The sequence below is a fragment of the Peromyscus californicus genome, unplaced genomic scaffold (assembly GCF_007827085.1).
Source record: "Peromyscus californicus insignis strain IS unplaced genomic scaffold, ASM782708v3 Scaffold_15__1_contigs__length_86483966, whole genome shotgun sequence".
Classification (NCBI taxonomy): domain Eukaryota; kingdom Metazoa; phylum Chordata; class Mammalia; order Rodentia; family Cricetidae; genus Peromyscus; species Peromyscus californicus.
The window spans coordinates 76,200,888-76,213,644 of NW_026294447.1; the positions used below are offsets into that span (position 1 = coordinate 76,200,888).

The 12,757-nt window shown below is 40.7% G+C and overlaps 1 protein-coding gene across 1 annotated transcript in view; it reads right to left on the reverse strand.

Moving 5' to 3' along the window:
• Positions 1-12,757, reverse strand: part of Rad51b (RAD51 paralog B) — a 545,966-nt gene that overhangs the window by 500,716 nt on the left and 32,493 nt on the right. The window contains exons 7-8 of the mRNA XM_052739453.1: positions 6,396-6,515; positions 4,276-4,459 (exon numbers count right to left, since the gene is read on the reverse strand). Coding sequence (XP_052595413.1) covers positions 4,276-4,459; positions 6,396-6,515 — 304 coding nt within the window. The remainder of the gene's footprint in view (positions 1-4,275; positions 4,460-6,395; positions 6,516-12,757) is intronic.

The window sequence follows — 12,757 nt, forward strand, 5'->3', positions numbered from 1 at the left end:
ACTCCAGTGTTTTAATATATCAAGGATTTATGATTTCTACCTCATAGAGCAATTTCATGAGACTCTCCTAAAAATGTAAGCTCCGAAAAAAAAAAAATGTAAGCTCTGAACATTCATAGAAAGACTAAACAGCAAAATTGGGCATATAAATCTATGCCACAAGTCAGAAACACAATATGAGAATTTTGTAATTAATAAAATCTTAATTTTTTTTTGTGTTTTTTTTGGTTTTTTTTTTTTTTGTTTTTTTCGAGACAGGGTTTCTCTGTGTAGCTTTGCGCCTTTTCCTGGAACTCACTTGGTAGCCCAGGCTGGCCTCGAACTCACAGAGATCCGCCTGCCTCTGCCTCCCGAGTGCTGGGATTAAAGGCGTGCGCCACCACCGCCCGGCAAAATCTTAATTATTTAATGAATTGCCCACTAATTTAATTTTTTAACATTTATTAGTTGTCAATGATAAGGTATGATCTTCAAGTTTAAACCTACCTTGCACGATGAAAGGTAAAAGAAAAGACCAATTCTGGCTCATATAAAGTTGGGTCAGGTGAATTTGAGGGAAAAAAATCTATGCCTTTCTCAAATAATAAAATATTTAATCTTATTGTATTTTCTTCACTTAAAACAAAAAAGTTTCTTCTTCTTGATGATCCTAAATCTAGATGCCTTTAAATAGCAAAATGAGAAATACACATATTTTCATTCATTTTTCTAAAGTTTTAAGCATAAAAATAGATATTACTATTTCAAAAGAAGCCTTGACAAGCAATAAGTTAGAGCTATGCATATTCCCAAAAGCACAGAACCAAGGGCACAGAGGGCAACCACAGAAAAAATGGCCACGGTCATATCTTAGGATAATCTGAATTTTAGCAACTACAGCTGAAGAAAAAGCCATCCTCCCTTCAGTATCATCTGTAAAACAGAAAGGGGGGCTCCTGTGAATTGTCGAACCATTACCTTTCACAAGAATGTCCTAGTACCCTAACCTACGAAACTCACCATGTGGCGTGACTGCTTTGCAGATGGTGGACTGAAGTGGCAGCGGACAGGCAGTACAACCACAGTCTCCGCTGACTTTAGAAGGCAGCATCTAAATCCTTTCCTCATGTTATTTCCACAAAGCATCTATAAACACTTTCGGGATCTACTACTTCTTCCACTACCATCATGAACATGCTTTAAAGACAATGCTCCCCATAGCAGCATGCCTCTCGGCTCCCCAAAGCTTCAGAGAGAAAAATTCCACCAGACTTCTGTAACTGTGCTTCTCAAACCACAGTCTTCATGTATTCAAGTCTATAAAATTCTCTTGAGAATGTTTAATTTTATAACTCAAATCCTCCATGACATAATAATATGTGTGTTTCCAATAAAGTGGTGTCACTTAGAACCTCTTTGATGGTCGATGACTAGTGTAGACAAGAGCCATAACAGAATTAAAATATAAACACATGCATTGTCCACATGAGGTCCAAATGATGTCACCCTTGACAAACAAAAGGTTCGCTAGGAGCTCAAAAAACTGAGTCATCACATTAACTCATGGATGTTAAAATCAAAAGAAGCTATAACATAGGTTAATATATGCATATTATAAACATATAAACCTATCAAGTTATCATCTATAACATTAAATTAGCATAATTATTTGTACAGCATTTTATTGATTACAAATGCAGCCCACCTGATGATTTACTTCCATAAGTATCATTTGTTATGAAGTGTTATTCATATTTCATCATATTCCTGTGGTAATAACACTAGAGTCAGCAATGGGGGTTCAAGAGGATGTCTGAAAGAGTAGGGTGTATGGCTTGAGTAAGAGGAAACACCCGTTCACCCAACATTTGCTGTTGCTCTCAAAGGGGTGCAGAGGCCAACATGGAAGCAGTTCCAGGTTCTTGACCTTGACCATGAACAGCAAGCAGGCTGTAGAATTCCTTCACATTTGAGCATCCAGAGTCTCTCCACTCAAAGGTTGGCGACACCATAGCCACACTACAAGCACACCAAGCAAAAGAGGCTCCCCAGAAAGCAGTGAACAGTGCCACTGGGGTACCAAATGACTTAATTTGATCAGGGGATCACAAAAACAAACAAACAAAAAAACAACCTCATGCTTTGTAGAATAAAAATATCTAAACATTGAAATTGTTAATATTATGAAAAAAAATTGCAAAATATAAAATAAATTTTAAAAGGAAAGGAAAGGAAACTATGAACCTTTTGTACTGAGCAAATGTCAGGTCTAGCAAACAATGCTAAGTCTGGATTACTTGATTTAAAAAAAACAGTAAAATATAAAAACAAATGAATGTTTTATAGACTGTAAAGAAGAATTTTTCGCAAAGTACAAAAATGTAAAGCACCCCTTTCTTGGAGCTTGTAATTCTTTAACATGGAATAACTCGGGCTGTCCATTCTGTTTTAAGTAACAGAACTGATAACTGAGCACAGAAACATAATTGGAATTACAAAATTCTTGCTCTAATAAAAATTCCTTAAATGGTAAAAAAGGGGGAGTCAGTGCCTTGAAGCAATACAAGAAAATACAAGAAACCATTAGATTTCTACGTTTCCTCCCCTCCCCCTGCCCCTTTTTTTTTGACAAGAATCTCACTGTACAGCCTTGGCTGGCCTGGAATTCACTATGTAGGCAAGGCTTGCCTTGAACTCACAAGAGATCTGCCTGCCTCTGCCTTCTAGGACTAAAGGCGTGTGCACCTCCTAACTCCATAGGATACTGGTTGTGCTCAGAGCAGCATCAGATCTGGAGTCCTGGGCCTAGGGAGAAGGATCTAGATTAGGGACTGACAAATAATGTCATACGTCAGATCACAACCATGTTCATGTTCTTTCAGAGTGCAGACACTGAGGAACTGCTGTTTCCGAGAGCTCTACTAAAACAAAGAAAAGTAGAGTCCTTTTTCTTCCTCAGAAAGGTAAATTATCTCAGTAAATTGCAAAGCACTCAGGCTATAATTGCTACTCAAAAAAAGAAAAGCAAGTTTTAAAGAGTGAATTTTTACATTTTACACAGGCTTAGGTCAAACAACACTAAATTAATAAAATAAGTATGCAACTAACTAATCTTAAATTTCCATTCAGTTAAGTATCTCTTTGAAATATTCTTTAAGTTTTTCCTAGTCTACTTGAATAGGAACAATAGAAATGTAAATATATCATTTTAAGCAGCTGCAAATTTTTAAAAGAAAACACTTCTCAAGATAAACTTTGCGGTGGCTGATTTTAACCTAAATTATGAGTTTCAGAGCCATTAAAATACGTAGAATGTACATGTATGACATCTACTCCCTGACTTCCTGCTTGGCTTTGCAAACAAAAGGCTGCATGGTGGCTCACATAATTTGTATGTATCATTTTTGATACCAAGACCCAAAGTTTTAATTTCCCCAAAACAAATGAAAATTATAAAGTCTCAAGCAAATTTTATCTCAGGTTAAAGAGTTGCTTTGTCAGGATGGGACATGGTTGAAACTGAAAAGCCTGGCAGTGTGTGGACCCCACACCTGTAACCCCAGCACTAAGGGAAGGCAGGAAGGTGTGGGGAGGACGGCCAGGGCCGGACGGCAAGACTGTCTAGAAAAAGCAAAGGAAAGCCTAACAGTACTCAGTGTTCCTGAGGCTGCAGAAGCAGTTCAGCCCTCCCACATGCAGCAGCCGAGGGGGGTGGAACTTACTATGCACATCTGTGCTGTCAACTGTGCACCCCAAACCCAGACAATCCCCGCTCAGATGTCCTGATCACAATGCCCACAACAGAAAGCCATTCCAACAGCTCTTTTAAGGTTTTATTTCTAGTCACGGCTGACCTCTGCCCACCAGAAGCAAACCAAAACAGCGCTAAACACAGTAACATCTGACCAAAACCTACACGACTGAATTGACAAAATCTCCAAGGTACCCTGCCACTGCAAAGAGAGTTCACAGAAACAGATCCAGGCAACTCTGTGGGCTGCACTGCTTCACAGTAACCTCAGCATGACAGATGTGATCCGAAGCATCCAGAATGAGGACACAACAAGAAGGAATAAAGAAAGTGGTGATGGGAACTGTCCAAAACACTGCAATGTGACCCAGCGTCACGTTATAAAAGGGGGAAACAATCTCAGCAGACAGAGTAACTTACGAAACCAGTTATCTGCTAGAGCAATCCAACTTGAAAAGGTCACCTGCTTACTAGTCTTCTCTAAGTTTATTACTCGATCCTGTGAGGTCACGACCTTCAGAAAAAGAAGGAAAAGGGACACTTACTGGGAGCGAAAATTCCTCAGCCAGGTACTTCAGTAAGGATGCTTCTCTGGCCAAGTACTTGTTCCTTTCCTCGATGTTGCCCTGAAGCTGCGAATCGAACTCCTTTCTGACCACAGAAGCAATGGAGTCAACAATCACGAGCTTAACTCCTTTGGAAATAATCTCTTCCTCCAGAGATTCAAGCCTAAGAAAGTAGAATTTATAAAATAGTGAACAAATTTAAGACATGATTTATTTATTTGTCTTTGTTTTTAGAAGGAAGATGGAAGAACATTGTACTAGGGTTTAAGAGAAAAGCTAACCACAGGATGGGCAAGCTGTAAATCCTGGCAGCTTCTGGGAGGAGGGAGCTAGGGAAGAAGAGAGAACATCATGCCCTTTGAGTTAGGGTCAGCAACGGAGGTCTACAAACATCTGTGAGGTCAAGGAAGGGTCAGATAAAACACTGAGAACACCCAGAGTTTGAGAACAAACATGACTGGGATTTTTTTGGTTGGTACCCAGGAAAGAGACAGAAAGTGGGGGAAGGGAAAGGCATGCTTTTGGATTAGAACTCAGAAAAGCAAGCAGGCTTAACATCGAAGATCTGGAAGCAACTGCCAAGACATCATTTTTACAAACAGAGCTAACAAGCTGGAGAGATGGCTCAATGGTTAAGAATACTTGTTACAGAGGACCAGGTTTGGCTGCCAGCACCCACATGGTGGTTCCAGGGGAGTCCTAGCCCCTCTTCCAACCTCCAAGGGCATCAGGCATGCAAAGGGTGTACATACAAACATGTAGGCAAATAATACTCATATACATAAAATATAAAATAAATAAATCTAAAACAACAAATACCCATATACATAAAATATAAAATAAATAAATCTAAAACAACAAATACGCATACACATAAAATATAAAATAAATAAATCTAAAACAACAAATACTCATATACATAAAATATAAAATAAATAAATCTAAAACAACAAATACCCATATACATAAAATATAAAATAAATAGAGCTAAAACAACAAATACGCATATACATAGAATATAAAATAAATAAATCTAAAACAACAACACTAAAACATTAAAAAGGTTAATGAGCTTTAAAACAAGAAGCCAGGCCTGGGGACACAGATCTGTAGTCCTCACTACTCAAGAAGCTGAAGAAAGAAGTTTGCAAGTTCAAGGCTAAACTGGGCTGCAGTGGGAGTACAAAGCCCAACTGGGTAATGTAAGCATGATCCTGTCTCAAAACAAAAAATTTAAAAAGGGCTAAGATGCAGCTCTTTGGGAAAGCACTTGCCTGATACACACTGGGCCCTAGGTTCAATCCTAGGAACACACACACACACACACACACACACACACACACACACACAGTCCACACTGGTGACTGTGAAATTCAGCACACATAACTTAGACAGCACTCCTCTCATATCGCATTCTTATGGAAACAGAGAGAGTGTTTTCATGTTGTCCTACAATGCTATACAAGCTGTAATTTTAAAGTAAAACTACTTGTGGTAGCCAGTCACCAAAATGGCCTCCTCTCCTCTTGTTGCCATTTCCTGGTATGTCACATCTTTGTATGAATATACCCTCCCCGTGCGTACATGCCCTCCCACACAGTACAAGAGTTGGGCCGTGTGACCAAAGCTTTGACAACACAGTGGTACTCTTGTTCCAGACAGTAGGCACAATGACTACGTGTAGGAAAGCAGGCCTCCCAACGTCCCAGGAGTGAGGCTGGAAACAGGTGCCAGGCCCGCTGGGCCATGAGATGGCTCCAGTCCTGGACAAGAGCAGGGCAGGAAACCCAGCTCAGCCACTCCCAGGGGCCCAGCCCCCAGAAAATATATATTTGTTGTTTTAAGCTGCTACATTTTTTGAGGTAATTTGCTAACAAAACAACACATAATTAATAAACCACTTAGATTCTAAAATACTCATTTAAATGATTTTTCCATTTTAAAGAAACATTTCAAAAAACTACAACAAATAAAGAGTACAGAAATAAGTATTTCCTTAATTCTATTATATAAGAATTCTTTTACTTAGAAGCTGAAAATGCGAAGAAGAAAAAAACCTTCAAAGCATTACTAAAACATCAAAATCTGAAACTGCCTACCTGTGTAGAACTCCCTCACAGGTAAGTTCCCGGTGAAGATGAACTTTACTGCTCATCAGAAGCAATTTTTCTTCAGTGTTAAAATGCAGTGGAAAACGGGATTCTGCGATCTCTACCAGTCTATGGAGGAAAGGGAGAAAAATACAAGAGAAAGCGGTAAATACTGAAGCCACACTGCTAAGTCTCCATTCTACATGGGAAATCCCTAAGCCTTTCCACCCGTCAGGTGTAGGCCAAAGGCTGCAAACACAAGCTGGAATGCACGTGTCCTCTGCACGTATTAGCAGAGGTCAGCTGTCAACAGAAGCTAACAAGGCCTCTGGGTCTCCCCAAACTCCAACAAGCAACATGTCTCCAAGATTTCATTTTCAGGAAATTATATGTTTACAGGAACATTTTTGTCTAGCAGCTATATTAACATATTTGAAATTAGAAAAAGCTTTCCGGGGTTGGGGATTTAGCTCAGTGGTAAAGCGCTTGCCTAGCAAGCGCAAGGCCCTGGGTTCGGTCCTCAGCTCCAGAAAAAAGAAAAGAAAAGAAAAAGAAAAAGCTTTCAGTTGCTTAAATGAACAAAGTCTATTTCAATAAATATAGTATATTATCTTAATGATAACTTTTATCTAAGTTGGCATGTCTCATTCCAGAAAAACATGTTTTCTCAATTAAAATTTAGTGTTATCTAGCAGTTCCTTGGAAAACAGAAAATTATTATTTAAACAACTGCATGTTATTCAGTTACTTCTCAGTAAACAAAAAGTTATTTTTTAAATACTGAATTCAGACCCCAGGGCTAAATATAATATGGGGCAGGTCAAGTGAAGAGTGATAAATCAAAACAGAAATGATATCATGAGGCACATGAGGTATAAAAGCATTACTAAAAATTACAAATGTATAGGATTTAAAAGTCAAAAACAAAACTCTGGTTATAACTGTATCCCAGTTAAAATGACATCTGTCAGCCCTTCTTGGTCACGCAGGGGACCTGGAACAGAAACTGTAAACACTGGGCCATCCCATACTCAACGTTCAAGTCAGAGACACAGAAGTACAAAAGATCAGGGTCCAAACAGTTACAGGGTTCTGAGAAGGCTGAGAACTTCAAGTAGATAAACAAAACAAATCCCTTAACTATGCTACAATCAGAAGCAAGGGTGGGTGACCTAAAACAGGAGAAAGAAGAGAAAAATAAAGACCGTCAACAACCTTTTAAGTGTATTTTCAGTAAACCGAAAAGAAAAATATACCATTTGGTTCAATAAGACAAGATTCAAAATGCTTCAAGAGAAAAACTACTATTTAAAGAGGTTTTCAAGTGAGGAGTGCTTGACAGAGGCAGAGGTGCTCAAGAAGGAGAACAGGAAGTAAGGAAAGCAGAGAAATGACATGGCATTGGCCATGGAAGATGGGCAAGTCGGGAAGGTTTGTTAGAAACATGTAGTAATTATCATTATTATTATTGTTATTGTTATTATTATCCAGCTATGCAGTAAGCTCAGCACTCAGTGTGTGGATAGGAGTTACAGTTGTTCACATTTGCCATGCTGAGTAACTATACTGAATAGTCAGCAACATACCAATCAATATGTTACAATTTCCTATAGGTTTCCCCAAATAATTTTTATTTTAGGAAACTCTTTAAAAAATAAAAATCAAAGCTAAATATAAATTAAGTTTTCTGCATGCCTGGTATTAATCCCACTAATCTCCCAGTGGTCTGTGACAATCCTCACAAGACCTTGTTTTTCAGGGGAGTCAACAGAAAAATCTCTTTTCCTCCAACATAGCCACAGAAAGTTTGGAAACAGTGCCACCTACTGGTTATCTTTTAATAACCGCATTCCTTAGATTCATTTATAATTCAGTCAGTCAGTCAGGCTTGATGGTGCATGCTTTAATCCCAGCACTCGGGAGGCAGGGGCAGGAGGATCTCTGTGAGTTTGAGGCCAGCCTGGTCTACAGAGTAACTTCCAGGACAGCCAGGACTACACAGAGAAACTCTGTCTCGAAAAACCAAAAACTAATAAGAGAAAATACAATTCATTCATTCAAGATTTACTGAGGACCTACACCCTGTGCCAGGCACTACTGTAAGTACTGAGCATATGGCATTACAACATCCCAAAAGAGGAAATGAGGAACACGGAGAGAAAGGAAGCTACATTCTCTGTGTGCTGGCTAGATTTATGTCAACTTGACACAAACTATAGTCATCTGAGAGGAGGGACCCTCGACTGAGAAAATGCCTCCAAATGATTGGGCTGTGGGCAAGCCTGCAGAGCATTTTCTGAACTAGTGATTGACAGGGGAAGGCCCAGCCTATTGCGAGTGGGGCCATCCCTGGACAAGAGGTCCTGGGTTCCATAAGAAAGCAGGCTGAGCAAGCCATGGCAAGCCGGTAAGCAGCACCCCTCCACAGCCCCTGCATCAGCTCCTGCCTCCAGGTTCCTGCCCTGTTTGAGTTCCTGTCCTGACTTCCTTTGATGATAAACAGTGTTGCAGAAGTGTAAGCCCATTAACCCTTTCCTCCCCAGCTTCCTTTTTGGTCATGTGTTTCATCTAACACAGACACTCCGGACAGAGAGAAAAGCAAATAAACATGTCGGAGGCGAGCTACAGCGCTCTAAGAACACTGGAGTAAGACGAGGGAACAGAAGGCGAAAACAAGTGGCATTTCATGCAGAGCTGTGCAGACATTTGAGCAAAGATTAGAGAGGAGTAAGTGAAGCATGCACTGTCTGGAAGAAGAGAACTGCAGCAGACATGACCCCCTGCAGCACCGGCAGAGGGAAGAGGTAAAGAGAACAGAGCTGCAGCAGATATGACCCCCTGCAGCACCGGCAGAGGGAAGAGGGTAAAGAGAACAGAACTGCAGCAGACATGACCCCCTGCAGCACCGGCAGAGGGAAGAGGTAAAGAGAACAGAGCTGCAGCAGACATGACCCCCTGCAGTACCGGCAGAGGGAAGAGGGTAAAGAGAACAGAGCTGCAGCAGATATGACCCCCTGCAGCACCGGCAGAGGGAAGAGGTAAAGTAGTTGGAACACAGGAGCAGGGGAAGGTTAAAAGAAAGCCAGACAGGCAGCCAGAGATCAAGGTCCCCTCAGATCCTCAGATCTATGGTCATCTGTTTGGAGTTTATTAAGAAAAATGAAAAGTTTGGGAGCAGAACTGGCATCATCAGGTTTACTTTTTTAACAGTCCGTTTGTTACCTTAACCTTTCAGCCACCACATCCCAATAGGTTTCTTCAAAAATTAAAAAAATACAAATAAAAAAATAAAAAGACTGCTGAAGGGTAGTTTAGTGCTAGAAAGCACCTGCTGCTCTTTCAGAAGATGAAATTTATTTCCCAATACCCAGATGGTGGCTCAAAACCATCCTTAACTCCAGATCTGGGCTGGGGGCTGCCACCCTCTTCTGGCCTCCACTGCATCAGGCACACATGTTGCTCCTACATGCATGCAGGCAAAACATTGATACACATAAGGTACAAAATAATAAATAAATCTCTCTTTGTTTTTAAGTGTTCTCTAGAGTCTGAGGAGATGGCTCAGCAGGCAGGAATGCTTCTATACAAGCATGAGGCCCTGAGTTCAAATCCCCACTATGGAGGCAGAGACTGGAGGATGGCTGAGGCTTGAGGGCTGCTAGCCTAGCTCCAAGTTCAGGGAGAAACCCTGTCTCAAGGGAATTAGGGAAAGAATGGTACATCAGGACACCAACATCCTCCTCTGTCCTCCATAATCAGTCAGTCATAGGCACACGCTCCTACACACACACACACACACACACACACACACACACACACACACACACACACAGTTTGCTCTAGATGTCAAATGGAGAAAAGGCTATAGAAAGGGCAAGGATAAAAACAAGATGAACAAGTATCTCAGTCCACACAAGAAATGATGCTGACCTGACCTAGGGAAATAATACCTCAGATAATTAGAAGTACCTGGATTTAAAGCATAATTCAAAGGGGGAGCAGGAAGAACTCGATCAATTGGATGAATATCTAGAAGAATGGAGATTCAGTCAGGAGTTTAGTTATTGGTGTTCTTCCTGTGTTCTATTTTTTTAGGGGGGAATCCAGAATTCATCTTCAGATATATCAAGTTATCCACATATGTAAACATAACTATAACATGCTATTATGTCACGTGGCAAATATATATAAATCTGGGGTTGAAGGAAAGCTCAGAACATGAACCCATGATCCTTGTGCCAATTAAGAATCCTGTTAAAATCATGAGATTGGATACCGGGGACTGAGGACAGACAGAGGAGTTCTAGGGTTCCCCGAGGCTCAGAGGCTGAAACACTGAGGAGGACGCAGCAACACTAAAGAAGTAGTCCGAAGACAGGGATCCAATCAAAAGAGACTGACGGCTTCTGAGAAGCTACTCAAAGGCACAACTGCTCAAGAGGAGAAATCAACAGGGCTACAAGACCACACACATGCTGGTTCCACGACGGACTGAAAAAGGCCCACTTCCTAGTGATGTCACAGCCAACATGCTGTCCACGGACAACACATTTTTCATGGGTTTATAGTAATATTGGCGTACATAGACTCACTAGATTATCAGCCATGCAAAAGCACAGTATGTACGATTATGCACAGTATCCAACACTTGGTAATGACAATGGACAGCTATGATTCTGGTTGTGTTTACTCCACTAGCAATCATTACTATAGCACTTTTAAGTTCTGTAAAACACAGTGCAGCAGCTTCATATTATTTCTGCTCACCACGTCTCTTGACTGTATACAGAGGCCATATCCATGACAAGCACACACTATGTAATGGACAGTGTACGGACACTGTAACAGAATCACAGGACAAACTGTCCAGTGATAGAGTTCTCAGACCATACCACCACCATTAAGCAACACATGGCTGTGTTTTAAATACTACTGAGTTAAAGTTTTAAAAATCAGTTTCACTCTAGGGCTAGGAGATAAAGCCAGGATGGAATGAATTCAAAACAAAATAATAGGGAGATTTTTACTTCTGTGTACAAAAGATTAACTGGCTTGGGAATGGCCCTGATAGCCTCAACAACTGGAAAAGCAGACAAAATATCTGAAATCACAGTTTCACACACTGAACAATAGTTCAAAACTGACCCTCATGAGAAAGGAAACTAATAAAGGAACCTGAAGTGTGTCCCGGGCTCACACCAGAGGCACTTTCCATTCTACAAAACAAAAAAGGGAAGCCAAAGCGAGGCTGGTGGGACCTGAGCGAAGATGAGATCAGAGTTTGGGAAAGCCAAGCTGGTAGGACTGAAGGGCAGAAAAAAGGAGGTGTGAGGTCTGGCGGGGACTTGTGGATCGGTACACTCTAGAACTAATACACATAATGGATGGAAGGAAACTACTCAGGAGGGACCAGGAGACAACACAGAGACTAAACACTTCCCAGAACCCACACACAATGAGAACAGTGCAAGTTCCCACGTCAACAAGGAGTGCAGAGATCTCATTATACCCTAGGCAACTGACGGAGCCCTCAGAGGGCTTCAGAGTACTGAGGCTCAATCATTCTCAAAGACCACTTGGGATCTGCTGTAACAAATGTGAAGAAGGGCCAGCTTTAAAATAATCAAAATAATCTTAACTGTATATTAAAACAAAAATCTAACACTTTAAAGCTGTACATTTAAGTCCAGCATCTAACATAATATGTCTAACAACCAATTTAGCAATTATTAAGAAAGGGGCTGGAGAGATGGCTCAGCAGTTAAGAGCACTGGCTGCTCTTCCCAAGGACTCGGTTTCAACCCAGCACCCACATGCTGGCTCACATTCATACACATAAAATACAAAATAACAAATCTCTTTTTTTACGTCTGCTCTAGAGTTGAACCAAAGGACTCCGTTTCAACCCAGCACCCACATGAAAGCTCACAGCTTTCTGTAACTCCAGTTCCAAGGGATCCAATGCCCTCTTCTGGCCTCTGTGGGCACCAAGGACTGTTGCACAGATGTACACATGCAGGAAAGCACTCATACACAGAAAGTTTTTAAATGTTTAATTACTAGGCATGTAAACCACTAACAAAAGACCAGAAATTCTGCAGATGATGGCATTATTAAAGCCCTCAGAAGCAGCTATTTGCAATCTCATAAATTTATTTAAATTTATGTAAGTAAACAGAGGTTGTCAAACACTACGTACTGTAGACCCAAACCAGAAAATAACCTGGTTTTGTTAATAAAGTCTTATTAGAACACCTATTTGTTCACTTCCTATCACAGCTGCTTCTGCACTATGACAGCAGAACTGAAGAGCTACAGAAGACTAAGAGCTGGAGTGGCTCAAGGCCTTAATCCCAGCACTATAAAGGAAG